The 22,039-nt window shown below is 37.5% G+C and overlaps 1 protein-coding gene across 3 annotated transcripts in view; it reads right to left on the bottom strand.

The window, feature by feature from the left end:
* Positions 1–1,974: 1,974 nt before the first annotated feature.
* LRRK2 (leucine rich repeat kinase 2) overlaps positions 1,975–22,039 on the bottom strand; it is a 64,515-nt gene continuing 44,450 nt past the window's right edge. For all 3 annotated transcript variants that reach the window (XM_082280884.1, XM_082280885.1, XM_082280886.1), the window contains 18 exons: positions 21,332–21,519; positions 20,244–20,398; positions 19,182–19,328; positions 18,838–19,029; positions 17,948–18,094; positions 17,512–17,612; positions 17,147–17,337; positions 16,314–16,474; positions 15,331–15,501; positions 13,860–13,960; positions 13,202–13,396; positions 11,986–12,179; positions 11,627–11,699; positions 10,629–10,813; positions 9,697–9,849; positions 8,772–8,980; positions 5,574–5,648; positions 1,975–3,669 (listed from right to left, as the gene is read on the bottom strand). In XM_082280884.1, the coding sequence (XP_082137010.1) occupies positions 3,548–3,669; positions 5,574–5,648; positions 8,772–8,980; positions 9,697–9,849; positions 10,629–10,813; positions 11,627–11,699; positions 11,986–12,179; positions 13,202–13,396; positions 13,860–13,960; positions 15,331–15,501; positions 16,314–16,474; positions 17,147–17,337; positions 17,512–17,612; positions 17,948–18,094; positions 18,838–19,029; positions 19,182–19,328; positions 20,244–20,398; positions 21,332–21,519 (2,760 nt within the window). In that variant the 3' untranslated portion in view covers positions 1,975–3,547. The remainder of the gene's footprint in view (positions 3,670–5,573; positions 5,649–8,771; positions 8,981–9,696; positions 9,850–10,628; positions 10,814–11,626; positions 11,700–11,985; positions 12,180–13,201; positions 13,397–13,859; positions 13,961–15,330; positions 15,502–16,313; positions 16,475–17,146; positions 17,338–17,511; positions 17,613–17,947; positions 18,095–18,837; positions 19,030–19,181; positions 19,329–20,243; positions 20,399–21,331; positions 21,520–22,039) is intronic.

The following is a 22,039-nucleotide window of genomic DNA, read 5'->3' as shown; positions in this document are numbered from 1 at the left end:
TATTTATAAACTAATTGTTCCAAAGACACATGCCTACCTAACAAAAAAAGAACCTGGCAAAGTTACCAAAATGGTATGCTGGCAGCCAGTGAGTTATACCTGCTCAAAGGCCATGAGGAAGGCTTTTATATGAGAATGTACAGATCAGTACAGTCCTGGGATGAGTTCATAATATGGATGAAGAACTAAATGAGACAGAAATAACAGAACGCTTGCTAGTTCTGATCAGAAAATTTGGTTCTCTTAAGGCAGGTAAGGGGAGCTGTTTGCAGATTTATTTTTTTTAAATTAATGACAAAAGCCAGAAAATAAGTGGGAAAAATTGTTCATATGCTCTTCTACTTGAAAGACTAATAGAAAAATATGACTGTCACTCTTTTCCTCATTCACTGAGACTCATTGTTTTTCCTTACTAGTTTCTCATGTCTCTGGTATCTGAAGCATTTATTGTAGAATGGATTATTTGTCTTGCTTGCTGCAGGTGGATGGGCATGGTTAGTAAGTGGCAGTAATGACAAATGCCCACATTTGGGGGTTAAGCTACACCTAAGAGGCCTCATTCTCTCTCCTCCCTTTCGTGTCCCAGTTTTGCCCCAAAGTGGTGCATGCAGAAGTAATAGGGTAATAATATGGGACACTAGAGGCAGTATGAGAGTTCAGAGTAAGAGGAATGCCGGGACATAATACCGAAAGTGCTTTAAATCAGGCTGTGCAGCTTGTTTACAGTGGGATTGACCAGGAACTGCTTGTAAAAGAAATCAGGTTAAAATTAATGAGCAAGCAAATCTGCATATGTAATTTGCCAGAGCAAAGCAACCAATAAAAAAGAATGACTCTAATTAAATTCAGTAGCACAGAAGGGGAAGGGTACTTAAAAAAAACCCCCTAGCAGTATCCAATCAAGCATTCAGCTCACTGTGTACGTTTAGTCTCCTTGTCTTTAGGTTTAAACCCCAGCACCCTTTAGCTGCACTGAGGGACATGGGGTTCATTACCCATCCCAGTTCAGGTGCTCAGTCACACCACACCACATGCTTGTTTCCCATGAGCAAACAGGCTCTTTTCTGAGTAAGGGTTACCTGTTTTCAGGTGCTGGATGTTATCCTATGCAAGAAACTACATCTGCTAGGGCTTGTTCTCTTATGTGATCAGCTTCCACTGGTTTTCAAACAGGTCCACTGAAACCAGAGTGAACACAAAGTTATGGATATTCTTTTTTTCCTCTCTCCTTTTAGTTTGTCAGTAGAGATGTTTCTGTGAATAGGTTTCCTGGTAGTGCATGGTTCAATGGTGCTGTTCCTGCCCTTGGTGGCAGGTGCCAGCTGGGGAAGGGATGGCAGTCCCTGAGTGCTTCTACAAGAAGCACCAACACAAGATGTTCTCTAAATATCTTCTTGCAGTACTAGAAGGTATTTGGTGAGGATGCAGTGGGATCACTGTTCTCTGTGTGGATGAGTGCTGTATTGCTAAACAGTCCCTGTTGGTTACCACCATGACAGAATTTTGCTCTCTCACCACGGATAAATCAACAGTGGCCAGTTGAGTCAAGTTTGCAATGAGCTCCTGACTCTCTTTTGGCTGCTGTTTCTTTTGTTCTTGCCCTTCCTGTAATACTGAATACATGACCTGATTCAGTCTATGAATCAGTGTTATCCAGAGTTTTGGAGAGGTGAGGAATGACCACAGGGACAGAACTCCTTACAGGTCACCTCCTATCTCTGGGAAGGGCTGCAGAAACAGGAAGTAGAAGACAAATGGGAAGGGAAAAGGGCTCAAGACATGCACTGAGCCAGAGCACAAGTGGGAATGCAGCTGTGTCAATAACACCTACAGAGCCAGGATTTTGCATCACCCTGAAGGAATTAAATGCCACAAAATCTGCACAGAAAAGCCCCTTCTTAAAAATTCAATGATGAGAATGTAGACTTACATTATTAACAAAGCACAGTTTTAATAAAAATGTTTAGGTTTACATTTCAAAATTACTTACAGATAAACTTAATTACAATGCATATATTCTTTTCTTTTTAAAAAAAGCCATATTCATTCTAAGATAATATATATTTTCTGAGTTATAAAATCCCATATAAATAGAAAATTCTTCTCAGTACACAGATTATAAGAATACATAAAAACTGGGATGCATATCTGAAAGAAATCCTGAGTATGCACTCCACAACTGGCAGAAAATAGAACAATGCTAGAGTTGGCCACAAGAAATGCAGTTGTCCCAGTACGTAATTTTCTAAAAAAAAAAAAAAAACACAACAAAAAACTGAGAACTTTTTGGTTGCTCAACCTTGTTCAGCTCCATAGACTCAGGAATGGCTCTGGATATTCCACTCTTTGAGATTTTGGGAGCACGCTGTAGATTCTTCTGGTATCAAAAAAAGAAAACGGCATCTGTCTTCAGGTAGACAGAAATAAGACACTTCCTTAGAGCAGATCAGTGGGGGCTGCAAGCAGCAGCTTGGACTAACAGCCAGAAAGCAGCAAAAAGTGTCTCTTGAATGATGATGTGTAGAAACAAATTTGGAAGAGGCAGCCAGTTCTTACACTCCTCAAGGTTCCCCTGATTATTCCCCAAAATAACAACATAAATTCAAACAAGAATGAGTAAGTGGAAACTTTGCATGTGAGAAAAATCAAAGCAAAGCTTCTTTTTTTTTTTTTTTTTTTACACTGAGGTAAGCAAACAAGCAAGTCGGACTAAGAGCAAGTCATAGCAGCCTTTAGACCAGGGCATTCACCCTGTGCTTTCTCTTCTCTCTTCCAAGAGAGCTGCACAAGAGGTCTACGTGACTGGCAGCATTCCCAGTGGTGTGACTGCATCTCCTAGGAGCAGGCAGACTGCAGCGCTGCAGGAGGACACCGACGTGCAGGAGCCTGTCAGGGTGTTTAATTCGGAGCTATTTTATTACTGTAGCACAATGGGGTTGTTGCTGGTCATAATGAAAAAAAAGTCAATATCATGGAAGAAACACAGATAATTCTGCCTGTTGTTTTCAAAGAGTAATGTAGTCATAATATATTCCTTTAAACACTGCTGTTAGATAAAATATGATGTTTTTCATAAGGTCATGAGCTCTGACATTACTAAACCATGAATCATAAGAGCAAACTCATACATGCAAACTGCAGTAAACACACAGAGGCTTAAATGTTGCTTCTTATTAGAGTGTCAACTCAGTAGAGATAATGAAGTAAATTAGAGCCATTTATAGTCTCCTGGCTTATTCCCAGTTTAACTGGGATTAAAAACTGGATGAACAATGTTATACTGAAGTTGAGCCATAGTTGCAGAGAGCAGAACTTCACAGGTAAACAACAGATACATGATAACATTTTAGAATCAGAAATTCTCAACAGTTTTCTGTCCTTTCAAATACTACAAATAACTTATTTCTTCTTGGTATCCTATGAATACTCCCATGGTAATTTTCTTCCTGGTTTAGGTTAAAAATGACAGGAAGAAGAAGTTGTAAATATTGCACAGTATGTTAGGATGGAAGACTAGAAAAGAGAATGGCACTTGCAGGGTGACTTTTCAGTCCAAAGAAAAGCTCTTCATTTTTTCTGCTAATTCCTGTCTCATTTCTATGTGTTTTTTCAGGTTTTGCACTTCATGGGGCAGGTTAATGTCCCACACTGACACGCAGGATTGTAACTCTGGAGAAAAAAAAAGAAAATTTGAAAACTGCAACAGAGATGAGTTATTGCATAATTAGAAACTATTTTGCTTATCTGCTTGTTCTCAATTACTCATAAATTCACCCCATGAAGCATGACTTTTAGGACCCAGACGACAAGTTACATGACACTTCATGTGTGAGGTGATGCAGTTACGGGTTACAAGCTGTTTGTACTTGCACAATGATTTGGATTCCAGTTCCTAAATTTAAGAGTATCCCATTTAAAAGTACTTGAAAAACCATTTCTGGTTTCTGTGGGCCTTAAGGTACTGACCTGAGCTACAGCTAATGCTAATACTGAGGTACCTGCTAGAATTTCATCTCTATCTTTCCAAGCAGATATACCCCAAAATGCTTATGAGACTCAAACCCCATTCACTGTAAAATAAAAACTGATTTCATAAGCTAGTGAATATACTGAGAAAAGGTCACTTCTTCAATCTACATTCATGCAAACAACTCTTTATTCATGAAGAATTCACACTGGAGTTAGTGGAAGAGAGATAATTGAGAACACTAACATGAGTCGAGGCTTACAAACTAAGGTCCCAAGGATTCTGGAGTTTCTGATTCTTCTCTGTAATTAGTGTCCCTCTTAAATAAAATAAAAATGCTAGTAAGCCAATAAATGTTCTTTTTGTTACAGGAATTGGGGAATACCATAGTATAAACCCCAGTGCTCTAAAGTTTGACTCATTTCAGTCAGCTCATCTACACTTGCCCTTCTTAACTGTATACTATCTTTGCCACATTTTTAGGAGTCACTGAAACTGGGATGAGAGAAAGGTGAAGAAGGGCACTGATCAGAGCATCAACTTTAACTGTTCTTAGAAAAATCCGAAGATGAAGATTTTCTATCTTTCAGCACTTTATTATCCTAATTGTCAGGAAGCTTTTACCAATGTCTGACTGAAATCTCCCTTGCTGTAACAGAAACTGGTTAGTGCTTATCCTACCCACAGGGAATATGTAGAAGTCTCTATTTTCTTTCTCTTCATTTACATATTTGAAGCCTATTATCATGTCCTTTCTAAGCTTTATTTATATTACCCAATTTAACTCCCTGTAACATTTCCTCACAGGTTGCATTTGTCTCCTCTGGACTATTCCTATTAGTCCAGATCATTCAGCAATATTCCAAATGGTTAGGCTCCTCCAGCAGAGACCATATCAGCACTCAGAAGAGTGTAAGAATTAGCTCATGTCTTACAGGCACCCCTTTCATGGTGCAAGAGTGGTGTTCGCCTCTTCTGCACCCACATGACATGGCTGACTCATAAGCAGCCTCCCATCAATTCTGACCCTTTTTCTGCAGCACTGCTGTTTAAGCTGATCATTTCCTCAGGCTGGTACAATGGATCATTCCTAATTAAATAAAAAGTCTTGCATTTGTCATTACAGAATTGTATCCTATTTCCTTCCGGACCATTTGTTCTGTTTGTCCGGGTCACTTTGAGTTCTAATCCTGCCCTCCAGTGAGCTTGTCTTAGCTGTAAATTGTCTGCAGATCTGAAAAGCACATTCACTCTTCTTTCATCCACATCACTCATGAAAACATTGGGGATTCCTGACCTAGCACAGACACCTCTGGAAATCCATTTGATACATTCTCCAATTAGACAATGACATTTACTCTGCAAATACAGTTTCCCAACAAGTTGTATTGTACCCTTCTAACAGTGGCTTCCTCAGATCCATTTTTGGAAGTTACTTTTAGTTTGTATGAGCCCAGATATGCAAAAGAAACCAAAAACTATTTAATAATAGTGTTTCAATAAAATTATGTCAAATGATGATCAACTCTTCACTCTCAGTGAGTAGTCAAGCACAATAGTGTCTACTCCACTAATAATACAAGTTAATAAAACACAATTCAGGTACCTTTGTGGTATTTGTTGTCTTCGGTGTCACTTTTATAGCAATATCCCAAAACAAGGACCACATTCTTGAGACTCCCTTTTTCAAAGAAATAAAATATAAAATCTTAATTTTAATGTCAATTTTGTAATTTAAGGACAGAAAGAATAGATGACATCAAGGCACTAAGAGGACAGAAAGCAGAGTTCAATCAACTGGACCCTTTATTCGAAATCACTAACCATGAAAAACCCAAACATGAAGACAGTAGAGTTCCCATCTCCATTTAATGTCAGGGTTTATCAGGGTTCCAAGGCATAAGCACAGGATCAGCTGACCAGCCTGCTGAACAAGCCCAAGAACAAAGCACCCTATTATACAGCACAGGCAGAGATGGTAGAGTCACAGGAAACAGATGTCACAGCAGAAGGACAGGCTGCCAATGAAGTCCCAGTGCACAGCAGAATGTACCAGTAACCAGTTCAGTTACGAGAAAACCAAACCAACCAAATATGACAAAGAATGAGAAAAATTATGAACTAGAAGTTTTAAACTTATGATGGCATATGGGTGGGAAGTGGAAATAGGGGATAGATTGTAAGAAGGTGCCTATTGAATAATGCAAAAAAAAAACCCAGGAAGAGTGGTTGGATCACAAAGGGATAAACAGAATGTGGCAGTGTTTCAATGTCAACTTCCTGCTTATTTCCAACAAGACATGTCTATGCAAAGATAGATAGAAGCTGTCACATGTTCTCCTGCCACGGCAGCTCCCTGTTCCTATTGGCAACACAATGAGGGTGGAAAGCCCTTGGCTTTAAGCTGGTAGAGGAATACAGGACCCAGCCTATGCCCCTGGGTCAGAATCAGGCCAGGGAAGGAACAGCCCCCACTGTGCAGACAGCCCAGCTGCAGTACTGCACCTCACACCTCCTCATACATGGAGCCTTACACTCCCAGGGCACAGATGAGGAGGGGAACATTTTCTGGGGTAAATAGACTGGAGTATGGCTGAACTGTGAAAGTGCAGTTTGGAAGTTTTCTAGTGGGCTCCGGGACCTCTGCAAGGTAGAGAGAGGTTTTTCCTGCTCCGAGGAGGTCAGCACTATATTCTCCTCTGAAAGTGATGTAAATCTGGTTATAGTAGATGAAGGATGGTGGGAATCATACACATCCTCCATGCTCAGATTTTTCACCACTTTAATTTTTTTTCTGTAGCCAGTCCTATCCATACTCCTTACAAAAGTGATTGGAACTTAAGTATAATGTTTCTTATTTAGACCTAGGTCCTGTCTTACTATATAGAAATCTAAATCTGCACTTGCAAAATAAACTACAGATTTACATCTAAATTATTCTCTATAGTAAGTTTCATGCCTATTGAACATCAATGTATTAGGTGACAGAATTGAAAAATGACATTGTATTTCCATATTCATATATGAAGTACAGATAAGGTTAATGTCTCAAAGTCTGGAAATCTCTTTTTCCTGAATTATTTACCTCTGCTTGACATTATATGTTTTAACCTTAAATGAAACTATTTCATACAAAAATATTTCCCTCTGTCTTCTCTTATTTCACATAAGCAGTGTGGTACTGTTGAAGAACCGCTCAGCAGCCTCAGTGACATTTTCACGGATTCCAGTAGAAACCAAGTCCTTGAATTTAGGAAAAAAAATCCCAGCCCTATAAACAATTGCTGCAAAAAGATGATCAAAAGAAAAAAGTACACATCAAACTGCATATATCAATCTTATTTGCTGTTCTTGAGATTTGTGCAAGCGCAGCTAAAGTCTTTCTCCTGAATATTAATTTTTCTATAAATAAAATTTTGATTAAAGATGTTGTGGTGACTGACCCTCAAGGCTTTTTAAATCACACTACTCTATACAATATATTTTCCCTATCAATAGCAGTAAGGCAAAAATTATTATGTTTTCATAGTAACTATTCTTTACAAAATGCTAAAAATAAAATGTCCCTTTATAATACTAACATTGTAGCTATCAGGACTAGATGGACTAAAAATGCTGTGCTATAGTAGGCACCATTAACAGCTGAGCACTGAACAGACTGTAACACTTGCTGTTTCAGGCAAAGGCAAGTCAGAGGAAGATGAGGTATTTTTGACTCATACAACACTGCTAGCACTATGACTTAACTGTAGTTGATGGATTCTTCTGGTGCAAGAAAGGAAGAAACAGTCCCCAGAGTAAGTTCATGATGGTAAGGAGAAAATATCCACAGCCTGCAACTGTGAAACTGTGATATTTGCTATCAGGACTACAGTGTGCTGCTGAATTCACAACAGCTGCTGTGTCTTTTTTTTTTTTTTGGACAGCAAACACACTTTAAATAACACTGACAGGGAAACTCCAGAGTTTTTCCCAAAACACAGTGGAAAGTGATGGGAATCCGTATGTTGTGCCACAAAGTACTTTTGAAGTAATGTGTATTTTGAATGTAATCACTACAGCAGTACCACAAACTTGAGTTGATATGGCCTTTATTACTTTTGGGAGAGGTGCAGGACAGTGTAGAGGTGAAGGAACTTTCAAAAGCCAAGGAGTGCCCCTTCCTCAGCTACATTCCTATGGCTGTTCATGGTCACCACTGAAACCCCACAACTCCTGTCTGCCTACAGCAGCTCAAAACAACTGTTCCTGATGACAGGAGCAGCACAAGTCCACACCCCAAGTCCAGATGTGCAGCACTTTCCCAGCTCTGCTGTGATCTGCCTGTAACCCAAATCTAAAAGAACCACTCTTGAATGAGAATGGGAGAAGAAAACTAGGCAATAAGCAATGAAGGAAAAATAATTAAAATCCAACATGGCCCACAGAGAGAGAAGCCAGAAGTGTAACACTTGAGATGGAGAAAGAACACAGGCAGACACACGTAAGAGACCACGTGACAGGATGGTGAGAGCTGTGCTGAAGCACAGCACAAGGATGCACTGAAGGTGGGGGGTTCATGTGCAGACCAGTGACAAGCCAGGGAAGAACTGCTGCTTTATGTGGGCACGGGTATTCAGCCTGCTGGTATTCAGCTTACACCCAACAGTCTGACACTGAGGGAAAATGACAGCCATGGAGAAGAATGAATGAGCATACCATGGATCATGCTAATCTGCTCCTGGAACACCGTAACAAACAGGACACAGCAAACCTAACCTTAGCACTGATTTCAAAGTACTCATCACCTGATGGTTTTACTTACCCAGCTGAGCTGTTATCATGACTCGAACAGAATCACAGAACTTGTCTATAACTCGTACAGGACGACGTGTTGACAAATCAAGCAGCAAGATATGTCCTCCTCCTGTCCCTATCCACAGTGCAGTATTTTTCTGCAGACAAATTGTCTTCACTCTTCCAGAATAAGCCAGTTTATGTTTTGATTCCTTATTTAATTTTTCCACTTTGTTCCTACAAGTACAGAAAGAATTGGTATTGGAATTTTGTGGCACCCTATTCTGCAGCTACTAAAGCAACTCTCTGAATACCAGACTTTTAAGCAATCATTCACAAAATTCTCATGCAAACAAACTGGTATGAAAACTATTTGACTTCTAAGAGCCATCTGGTCTGCTTCAGAAGACCTTTAAATAGGAAGCAGGTACACTTCTTTGTTCTCCCCCAGTTTGCAGGAGGTTAATGTCACAGCAAAGTGGGAAGAGCACACCTACACCTGCTCCTAACCTCACCATAAAAAGAAATGGATGTGGCATGCTAAGGCAGAGGATCAATTTAAATGCAAATGAAAAAGTTGTCACAGTTAATAAAAATCTGATTTCCTCCTGAATTTGTGCACTGAAAAGACATCTTGTTCAGGGAATGCAGGAAGTAACTGGATTAGTATTAGCACCTGAAGGACAGCAAAATACTTTCTTCTTTCTTGAGCTAAATGAGTCTTCTTGACATCATAGAGAAATTGGGAAATACAGTAAGGGTCTTTAAAAAATGGGATTCTGCTTGGAATATTCTGAAGTTCTGGGCAAAAAACCAAGATAGGAAATCCCCACTTGCCCAACAAACTGGGCAAATCCCTTACCTCTGGCTGGTTAGGGTACCATGCTAGAGAAGGCAATCTGATATTCAGCTTCCTATCTACCAGGCCAACAACTCTGAAAGAAAACACTTACTTAAGAAAATGTGCACAGTCAATTAATTCAGAAAGTTTTTCTGTCTTCTTGTCCCAGATTTCCACAAAATGGCTGTTTTTCTTTGCCAAGTAGATGGATTTGTCTATTGCTATTGAAATAATGTTTGCATCACTGTAAGCATTATGACAGAACCTAGAAGAGAGAAGAACTCCAGTTAGATACACGGAAAATACCTAGTAGAAAAACTTGACTACTATGACTAGGACTAGTTTCCCTCAGATTCTTGCAGATTCATTCAGCCTTAAAACCAAACTAGGCTAAGATACAACTGAAAGGCTTTGCTTTAATCTTCCTACAGTTCGACATAAGTTCTCACAGTAACAGAGTTAGGCTGATGACATCCTTGGAGGCACATTAATGCTCAAAGTCTATTAATAAATCTTTCTCATCAAACACTGTTTTCCCTGCTCAGGAAAAACGTCTCTTAATTTCAGAGTAGGATTTGTCCATGTGAGAATTACATCAAAGACTCCCAAACCCTCAGTCAATAATTTCTAAATAGTGAGAAGTCAGCAATCAGACATGATTAAATATATATATAGGGCAAAGATATGCACACATATCATACTGACAAACATGGAAGGACAAATACTGTGATGAATATGTATGTGTAATTCTAAGTAAAGTAAACAGGGCCTGGACTAATGCAACTGGAGAAGAAAACTGATCAGTTGCATAGATATTAACTTCATAAATCCTTTATGGGGTAAAAATGTATTGCCTTGTTTAAAAGCAGCAACAAATACTTTCGACAATACTCACTGATACTCCACCTGCATTATGAAAAGAACAGAAACAAGCAAACTCAAAGAACGAGCTCTAGAACAAGACATTACATCAAAGTACTGTCAGAAATCTTTAATGAAAACAAATGAGCCAAATAATATCACTTATAAAAATAAAAAACTTACAGTTGACTTGTCTTTGTTTCAATGAGCTTTTGAACAGAGAAGTCACTGGTTAAGGCAATGATTTTTGTTCCACAGCCTCCCCAGATTACATTTTTTTCAGATAAGCATGAGGATTCGTTTAAGCACATCAGGGGTGTGCTAACATTTCCTATAGTCAGTATCTTCAAAGGTGTAGCACCCTTACACTGCAAGAAAAAATATACTCTGCATTAGAAACAAGGAGGATGCAGACATTCAGAATCTTGTTAAAACAAGACCCCACAGCCTGCTGAATTAAATTTGCACATCCAGATTTTCTGATGGTTCAGAATATTTCCAGAACGTTACTGACTGAAAAGCACCATATTCACTTCACAGATGTCTCATAGGAGACAGCCTGTGAGCAGAAACAGGCCAGAGCAGGGACTGATACTTTCTACAACCCCTGGCACAATTCAAGAACTGGTTGGAAAGTCACATCCATGTCTTTGAGGATGTCCTACACTGGACCATAATCTAGTTCTGAAATGCACTGCAACTCCATAACCGCTCTCAACTGCATATGGTCAGGAACTAAACACCTTCAGGTACCAGCTGGTATAAACAGCTCCCAGCATTTCTTCATCTGTTCTGTGAGCAGAACTCTGATTACAGAAAACAATATTTTATTCTTGAACATAGCTGTTTCACAAAAATTTACTAAATGAGAGGAAAAAGGAGCTATTACAGCAATAAATAAAGGAGATTAAAACTGTTAGAATATTCATAACAACAACCATTAATGTCAGCCTCTAGCCAGTTTCCCAGGCCTTTCAAAGGAATTTTTCACCTCTTAACTCTATTGTTTAAAGCAATTATTATAAAACATGTGCAGTTCCTCTCAGACTGCAGTAGAAAAATAATTTTAGTTTTAGAGAAGCAATTAAAAAATAAGTGGCATGAAATAAAGCTACTCTTGGTAGCTGCTTTAGATATTACTGATAGCACTCTGTAGAACAGACCACAAAGAACAAGTCTACCTTTACTGCTCTGTCTTCAAAAACTGCCAGTCTGCCATCAGCTGTGCCTACCAAGAAGAAATTCTTCTGTTTGCTGAAATAAAAGAAAGTAATTTATTCTAGAAATGCCTTGATCAGGTAAGACAAATTAAAATGAAAGGTCTCTAGTACTTCAAGTATTCAATTAACCACTAAAAGCAAACACAACCCCTGTGATCAGGAATGCAGTCCCCAGTTACACTGGGAGCAAAACTAAGTGGAAAGGCAAAATAAGCAGTTGTGAGAACAAAAGTGCAGAGTGTACAGATGTCATTTTCCAAACACCTCCATTTAGCAGTATTTTCAAAATGTAACCAAAAATATTTAAAATTCATTTATACCTTTGCTTTGAAAGAGAATTACAGTATAAACAAGTGATAGAATCTGACATTTTCTGCAAACGATGCCTTCTTGTTTCATCTTCTGTGTTAACTGCCCACAGAGAACCAGACTGAGTTCCTGCCACAATCCAGTTTTCTTTCTCAGTAGGAAGAGTCACTAAGGCCAAACTTATAATTTTACTGTCTGCAATATCCTGAGTCAGAAAAGAAGAAGAAAAACAACTTGTTCATGATTTCAGTAAGGGTAAATGCTAGCAAATTACTGATGATAAAAATATAGCACAATCTTCTTGGACTCTGGACAGACCCTTGGTCTAACTTCCCTTTAAGAAATCTAATTCCCTATTAGCAGAATACATCATTAGCCATGCCAATTATCTTCAAAGTGCTTGGAAGGACTCCTCAAACAGTACACAGGAAAATCTCTCGGCTGAATGATGACAAAAAAAGATATTCTCTCTATTCTAATCAAGTTCTCAAAGTTGTCAGAAAGTTGGAAAAATGGAACTACTGCAATACTAATTGCTAACAGTGAAAAGTACTGGCCTAATATTTCTTTTTCTCATTTTATTTTTAGAAAATAAATAATTTATACCAAATAATAAATAATTTATACCAAAGCTACCAATTCAGATGTATCATGGTCAACAGACAGCAGATTGAAATAGAACTGAAACAACTTTGATGATGAATTATACGCAATTCTGGCACACATGTTCATCACAGCATATCAGTCCTGCGTAAAACCTTTCCCCTTTGCTAATGGGGCAGGACTGAGGCGTACAAAAATCATATGAAAAGAGCTGGAGGCCATCACCAAATTGGCACAAGGAGATGGTATTTGTGGGAAGTGAGAAATTGTTAAGAGACTACCTGGATTGTTAGAGGAGGTAGAGATATGAAGGGCTGCCTAACTGCTACTCCTTTCTGTGGCCTCCATGCTAGAAATAGTTTCCATCTCAGTGGAAGAAAGTAATCCAGTAGTGGAAAGACAGTATTATGAGAAAGTTCAGGCTGGATAACAGGAAGAGAGTAAAAAGCAACTGCTTTTCTACTTCATTTCATGGGTACAATGATGACTCACTTACAAGCAATCTTTGTTCTCCCAAAGCTTAGCTTTCCAGAAGTAATATCCTGCTGTTAAAATGCAATTAATTTTTCTGAAATACATCTGGGTGCCAGAAAAAATAGAATGAATGTCAACCTTCCCACATACCTCACAAGTATGTCCATCTGTATTTAGGTTAACAAATGAAAGCTGTGCCTTTTCTGTGTTTCCATTGCCTATCCAGACTCCTGCCTTCTTGCAGCTTTGATTGGCAGCCACCATGCACTCTGCTGTAGATGTGCTAGGTATTGAGACATACCTCATCAAACAGATGAGCTCTGCAGAATTCAGGATCTCATAAACCTACAAAGAGAGCCACAGCATACACACAACAATGGTTTGTACAGTGATAAATAATAAGCAGTGGATAACAATGTTTTTTAGAATACGTACACAGCATCTCAGCAGGTCTGGTCATTTTACTGCCACCTAAAAGTGTGTAACTGCACTGATACTATTTAACAAAGTCTTTTTTGCATAGCTCTAGTAAAGATCAAGAAGTAATCCAATCTGTGTTTCACTACAATTGCTACACAGCAACACAGGGGAAAACACCAAGCTAGAACATGATGTTGGTAGATTTCAGTGGAACAATTTATTCTGAATGGTGAAAGCAGACGGTATTTCATGGCTGTTTCCATTCCGGAAAAGAACAACAGAAAGAAACCTGTGCTTCTCATTAACTTAATGACTGATTCCTTTTCAGAAACCACAACTTCGTACTACCATCTATCATAAAACCACAAAAAAATACACTAATTAGTACCTGGCAAGATGTTGGTCGCTCCTGAGGGTTTTCCTTCAAACACTTTTTAATTAAATTTTCAACTTCAGGCCAGGGAGAACATCCATATTCTTTGACAGGATCTAGAATGTAAAATTACATAACTTTTTAACCGGCATTTACCGTAGTTTTAACTAACCTTCTTATTTTTAGAATTCATTTTTCTTACTGAGCTGTTCTAAGAAATATCACATTCTTAGGTAAAATGTCAGCATGAACAGCTTGGAATTGCTCATCTGCCATTAAATGCTAGAGCATGAAATGCTAGAACTAGAGTAATTTTAATTAATAGCAGTTAATGCAAATGTATTTTGCTTTATCTTTTTCTTTTATGTCCCTGTGTCTGGGACTGAATTGCAGATATATGTGGGTTGTGTTTCCATTAATGCTGACCATTCAAGGGTATGTCACTTCAGTCAATAGTCTTTCAAATTCCTGTAAACACTATTTTCCACATTTATTTATTCTTTTGAGTATATGCTATATAGATGAATTTCCAATAAAAGATACAGCAAATAGATGAACAACTCCATATAGCATTTACAAGATATGGAAGTTTAAATTCCCACTTAGTGCTTGCAATATGTGTCTTATGACTATAGCTGCTGAACTCTCTGAGAACAAATCATTCATGAATAATGGTGCCTGTATTGCTTTTCCTTTTAGTTCATCAAAATCCACAGCAAATATTCCAGTCCTACCTTAGAGAGAGGTAACATTAGTGATGAATACCTGCAAATGAACATATTCAGTGCAACAAATGATAGGCACTGTTTACTTGTGAGATCAGACAGCCCCTCTTTTGGTGGGACTAAAAAAATGATGAGCATAGGTGGAAGGAACTGTACTGTCTCCAGAAACTAATACTTGAATTATTTGAGAGGGCTCATAATACAGTCAATACAGCTGCACTCAAGAGATACTTAGTCATCAGTTCCCGGGATATCCCCTTCAGGAAGAGAGTGGAACCTGTCTGAACTTAGAACTGGACTGTTCTCCTTAAGGAGCAGAAAATGTATGAATTCTCTGTCTCTCACAATAGAGAAGCCATGTCAGATTAGATGCTGCTCTTTCCTAAATGGAGCAAAACATTCCTTAAAGAATGTTTCATGAGTATACCCACTATTGCTGGGCAATAAATAAGAACACCACACATAAAGCTTGTAGTGCTAAAAAATTCAACAGCTCTTGACACTTTGGCAGAAGTTGCCCAAGTTACATTGTCCTGAGTTACATTTTCCAAATGATTACATCATGTCCAGCCTGACACTGTTTAATCTTCCTTCCAGCAGCCAATAATTACATATTTTAATGCAGATGGAATATGAAGAATATGATGAATATTTTTCTAAGTCTCCTTCTATGATCACTGTTAGATACAACATAATCCATAAGATATGCTATTTCTGGAAGAGGCAGGACAAATGTTAAAGCTTTAAGAAACAAGGCATACCTGGTAACTTTCCTTGTATTGCTAATTCATCAAACTCATTTGGAAACTTCAAGCCTTCCATTATTCTACCTCCTCCTGTTAAAATGTCATAAAGCAGCAAGCCAAATGAATAAACATCAGCTTGCTGATTGTAAATAACATTTCCTCTGGCAACCTCTGGTGCTCGAAATCCTGCAAATAAATCATTCATTAATAAGTATGCTTCATATCAAGATGAAGCCATCTTTATACTTTAAAAAGTAAACAACTATTGATAAAAACAGCACAGGAAGTGCACGGAAAATCATCAAACTATTTCTGGGCTGGCAATAGCTTGTATTTGGCAGACCTCCAAAAATATCAGCAGTAAGTACAAAAAAAGGCAATAGTACATCAGTTACAGAACTCCTGTCCCATTTAATATAAAATAATCATTTTATCAATGAATGCTAAAAATCAAGGGCAAGTCTGCAGTCTTTATTGAAGGTCTAACATTTAACACTTGAAGTCACGCTCTCAAGCACAACTTAAAAGACCTAAATGCACTTTTCAAAGTGGTTGAATTGTTCAGTGCTTTAGAATGGATGCTAATAGGTTCTCTCTAAAGTTGGAGAACAGTGCAGGTATTTATTGCCTTTAAAAAAAATTAAGACTTATGTATGCACTACTGGAAATTAAAGCAAAAAATGTTAGCAGTATAATTTCAATATCACAATAACCATATTATAACAAGACAATGGAGAATTATTATGAATGCATGTAATTTAATTTCTTCTCTTTTTAAAGCTTTAATATACTCCTTGATTCTTCTAAAAGGTGTTAAAACATGAACAGGAGGAAAGGCCAAGAGGTATAAATCCAGCATCACAACTTGTAATATGATTAGGACTCCTTTTTGTGATTTTGACTAGAATATAGATTTGAGTTACTTCTTACAGACTACATAAAAAATATATTAGATATTTTGGACATAATGGACTTTAAATCAAAGCATATTTCCATACCTGGTGTGCCTTCAGAGGTTTTTATTCCCATTCGGCAACAATACTGGGCAATGCCATAATCAGCTATTTTTGCAATAACAGCTGAATTGGGATATAAGGTAAAAAGCAACACATTGTGAGGCTTTAAGTCACGGTAGATGATCATTGCTGAATGCAGGTACCTAGTAATCAAAAAAATATTTTTTGAAAGCATTTGTAAGTCAGGGATGCATCTGTACATACACACTGAGTGCATTATTCCCACAACAGTAAACTGTGCTTTCAAACATGAAATACTGTGTTAAAAATGTCAAACATCACCAATATGACACAGCCTTTCCAGATAGTGACTTTAGAATTGTTCTGAAATACTATTTACTACCTTACTATTTACATTGCAGTATTTCAGTACCAAGTTTTATCTGAAGAGTCACTGACAGTTTGAAAAATGCATCTTAGAACCTTAAGCTTCTTTGATCCCTGAGCCCCCTTGCAGGTTTTGTCATTTTAAAGTCACACTGCAAGAGCTCCTGAGGTAATTCATGGACCTTCAGAACTTGAGAAATGCACTAAATTAATTTCTTTGACATTTCAGTAAGAAATCAGCAGCTACATAGAAATTGCACCCAGAGTCTTGCAATTTCTCTACTTACATGAGCATTACTCATTAGCAGGAAAAAACAGGTAACAAAAGTATGTGTTATGTATCAGCCAATCAACCATAAAAATACAAGCACTTGGCTGACCCAGGAAATATTCTGCTTGGGATGTGAGAGAACGGAAGCTTTTAATTTGCATTATATCCTACTTGAAGCTATATTCTGTTTTTACAGCAATGCAGAAATCACACTTACCTCAAACCATCTGCTACATGTAGAGCTATCCTGTGCTGAAGTGTTCTAGTTAAACTTGCATTGTCTTGTTGCAGCAAACGGTCAAGAGATCCTTTGAGGGCTAATTCCATCACCAGCATCCGGGGACGGATTGCAGCAGCCAGCAAAGACACTAAACTGGGGTGGTGAAGGTGACAAAGCACTGCAAGCTCCTGTAAATTGTAAAATCAGATGAAATAGTGCAAACAGCATAATCTCTGCACATCTAAAGCAAACGGAGGAATGTTTTGGAGTGAAGACTTGCAATTTACTTAAACTTTTAGAACTCTTCTCTAGGGTTGGTATTCCAAGAGCAGCACTACCGAAAAAAAGGCAGTATTTCTTACTTGTCTTAGGAGCCTGAGGGAAGTATGTTTATTGAAAATCTTTACAGCAACCTCTTCACCACCATAGGATGCACGGTACACAGATCCAAACCCACCATCACCTTTTGAACAATAAAATTGAAGAGAGTATTTTAAACAAAGGGATAACAACCATTTCTCAAAAAGAAAAGCTGAAAGCATTCAGTTTTAAAATGTGTGGGGTATCCACTGTTTTAAGCTTCATAATCAGTAAAATAAACATACAAAAAACAGTGTCCTAGTGCACAAGTTACTGGAAAATTCAAAACTCAATAACCTGAAATTCAGAATGCCTTAAAATAATACATTTCTTCAGAAATGAAATGTCTAAAATGCTTTTCATATGTGGCAGAACTGACTTCAATAGATTTGTTTACACTATCTCTGTAAAAAAACCACCCTACAAAATAATGCTTACCCAAGAGAAATTCAGGAGCTTCATCAAATTCCAGGTCATCATTGTTCAACATAATATTTCTAGGCAAATCAGCCAATATCAGATCAGGAGCAATCTGAGCAATTGGAATGGTCTGTCTTGGTTGATCTGGATTTACCAAAAGGTCACCTAAGAAAAACAAAAGAGAAAATGGAAAAAAAAAAAAAAAGGGTAGGCATCATTCAAAAAGCACTGAAAGGCACGAGGATCTCTGAGAATGTGTAAGATCAATGTACCTAAAATTAGATTCATATATGTGCTTACACATACATACATACATATATATATATATATATGCATGTGCACAGACATACACACTAATGAAGTTTGCCATACAAATTCTTGGATCTTATATGTTTAAATATTTTCAAGGTTCTATATAGGTACCAATCAACTGTGAAAAAAATTGCTGCTATATGACAACACCAAACTAACCAAGAGATTATTTTTCTGTCTGTAAAAAGAAAGAATGCTGTTAGTATGTAGAATGCCATACTGAATATTGTCTTTTAAATTACTGTGCTATGTGATCCAACCAAGAGATCAAGTATTAGTTTTACTTTGTGCTGAATTCAGTTCCAAGATTGAAGCTGCATTATCAATATTATGACAAAATGATTCTCTTCATTATTGCTGTTTTTATATAACTACAGAGAGTATATGCAATCTGTTTCATATTCTATACTTGTATATACTAGACAGCTCTTACATAAAAAACCAAGCTGCTTTTGCCTTACACTGTAATTATTTCTTATGGAAATGAAATATTTTTAAATAACGTGAAGTACCCACATGTTATAAAGGGGACATTGCATAGTATTTGTCTAGATTCAAGTGTACCTCTGTACACCTCAAATGGCATAAATGCATACCTTCTTCAGCCTTCCTAAGTAAGTCATCAAGTAGTATTTTTTGATGTTCTTCACCATCTTGAAAGCTGTACAGAGCCCATTTCTTCAACAGTGTTTCCCCTTCACCACACACATCTATTTCCAACAAACCTGGAAACCATTCTTCCATAAGAGAATCTATGTGATCCACAACTTGCCCCAAAAGGATGCACCCTTTAAGAAAAAAAAAAGGGAAATTACAGACCCCATCTGCCATACTTTTAATTACAAAGATAAACTCTACATTCCAAAGGCAAAAGCACAACAAACCAAAATGCCAAGCTGCAATCAAACTGGAGCAAAATTCAGGCTCAGGAATAATTAACCTTTTCTGCAAGAAGGTGCTGTAATTTTCAAAAAACTGTCTGGGTTGTTGTCAAATACTGCTGATTCCACTAGACAATAAGCTTCAGGAGACCAGTTCAAGTAGATGCCTTGTCTCCAGTACATTCTATTGGGACGAAGAGCTCGCTCTAGAAAACACAAAATTAGATTAAAAATCTGATCTTCAATATGAATGCCACTTTAAAAATACTCAGAATAATTCATGGTACTTTGAATATATAATTGTGATTGCAGGATTATACCTACACAAATAATAAACAAAAGAAAGGCTACAACCTTGCAGGCAGCATAGCCCCACAAAAGCTGAATATATGTCAACTGCTGTTCAATTCTATAAGGCATACTAACAAACTGTAAGTATTTAACCAGATGGTAAGTCATGCAGCAGGCTGGCATTACAGAAATGCTTAGGTACATTCAGATTCAAGCACAGAATATCTCAGGCAAAATATGAAAAAAGCTGTGATTTAAATTTTTCCTGTCACACACTCATGAAATAGCAGGAAGCAACTGGAATTTGATGCTCAGAAGAAACTCGAATGCCAGGACAGCAGGCACTTAAAAATGATATTTGTAGAGCATTAGCATGTGAAAGCATGGAATTCTTGGAAAAAAAGTAAAGACATATACCCTCTTTCTAATAAAAACAAAGCTTTGAGACTTAAACAAAGGGAGTATTCATGAACCTGAAGAAAAGCAGTTTGTTTTTCTGTGTGGAAGACATATCCCTTCCTGTATTCTTTGTGGAAGTAAATAGCAATATTGTATAAACATAAGGATTTCCTCTATCTCTAGCATGTGAAGGAGAGAAATGGATTGCTTACAACCTTAACTTTCTTTTGCACACCACTGTGGAGATCAGGCACTATCTGTTCCTGGATACTTCTAAGTTACAAAAATGACCACTGCCTTTTTCTTGCATTTGTGAAGTGTTAGGAATTTAGCTAAAGCAAAACAATGTTGGGGACTAAAGCTTTAACATGCAGATGTTGGCATTCAGAGCAAACTTGCACACTATTCCTTTTGAAGATAAAGATTTGTACCTCTTCCTGATAGCATGTAAGGTGATATCTCAAGCAACCTGTTGATCAGCCTGGACCAAAATCCCATAGGAAAGTATGGCATCTCATAAAGCCTGATGATAATTTCTGAATTTTCACAGTGGGGAAGCTCTATAACAGGTCTGTGATCAGACAAGCTGAAAGAATAAAAATATTAAGACAGTATTTGATGATGTACTATAGCTGTGCTAATGACATATATTATTTATTATGCAAAATGCATTACTTATTAATGAATGCATGATTCAGATGGTCAGGGAGCTAACAGATAGTGTATTGTCTTATTCTGCTTGCTTGTGTAACAGTGAAGTTCTGACTGTAATTTAAACCCAACAGAACCTTGCTAACAATCCCTAGATATTTAATGCAAATATGAGAAAAATCTGAGACATACATAAGGCAGGTAAGACATTCAGATAAAATCTTCCTATCCCAGGGCTTTGAGGACATAGAAATCCTAATCTGTGCAGCCATGCAACACTCTCCATTTGGCAACGTGAACATTACTAAACACATAGGGGAATCTGTAACTGAGGCAGAGAAATTGTGTTATCTGCTTCAGGTAAAAAAAAAATACCATGTTCAAAGTCATAACACTTTTTTGTCACCACACTTAATATCTAGACTTTTTGAAGGAGGTACTGACTCTGAGTAACTTGTATGTGGTTCTCACTTCAAGCAAATAGGGTATGGAAATTTTTTGTTATCTTTTATATTACAATAACTATCTGTAATGCTGGCACACTGCTGTGTGAAGCTAAATTACAATCTCCTTGCTGTAGTCTTGAAGCATGGTAACTGTAAAAGAAATATTATCCACATAAAGTGTTCTATCATTTATATTTTCCATTTACCCAGCATGTTGATACAACATAAAGCCTTACGTGCTACAAGATCAGTTTAACATGTGTCTTCTGAAAGCATTTACTAAAATGTAATATACAAAGAGCTTATCATGCTTTCATGCACCAAATTGCTCTGGTGATCAGTGAAACCAGTTAGGCTGATGGGAGGTTTCTATTTTGATCTATCTTTATGTCTGTCATTTGTGGGTTTAGTTCCTTGCTTACCTGCTTGGGATTAGTAGTTGGTCTTCTCCTAATGGCAAAGCAATCTGAAACTTTTCCAGAAGCTTGAAGTATTGTGACATATAGATTTTAGGAAACTTGCTCTTCTTCAAAAGGAATTTTTCCACATCTGAACGCTTTACAATTCCCTTAGGGTATTTAGAACAGCCTTCCACTTTCACCATCAGAATCTTTTTCAAAAAAGTGAAACAATTTCAGATGTACATTCTTCATTAGATGAAAGTTTCAGATGTTATAAAATCTGAATACATATAATAAATTTTGAGAGTGTTTCTAGATCAACATTTCAATGATGGTCTCACTTAAGCAGTTAGTCTGCTGCTCTCCCATTCCAACTTCATAACCACTCACTTTCCTCTGCCAGCTGTACCAAACACACAATTACACTTCTTCCCCCTTCTTACAGCCTTTAACCCAAAGTTCCAGCTTTCATCTCAACCTGTGTCAATGTATTGCAGGATTACCTTGCATCCATAGGGTCCTTCTACTTTACATGTATTCCTGTGTCTGTTGCCATTTAAATTATATTGGACATTACAATTTAAGAACAGACAAGCAAGAGACAGTCAGTTGTCCAAAAGCAATAGAAACAGAAAGAACCAGGTAAAAAAATATGGGCCTTGAGAAAATTCTAGATGAAGAAACAATAAAGAAATGGTGAAGAAGAAACACTGATAAGTTACAGTGGCT

Source organism: Coloeus monedula (assembly GCF_965178545.1).
Source record: "Coloeus monedula genome assembly, chromosome: 4".
Lineage (NCBI taxonomy): Eukaryota > Metazoa > Chordata > Aves > Passeriformes > Corvidae > Coloeus > Coloeus monedula.
This window is presented reverse-complemented; position numbering and strand designations above follow the sequence as displayed.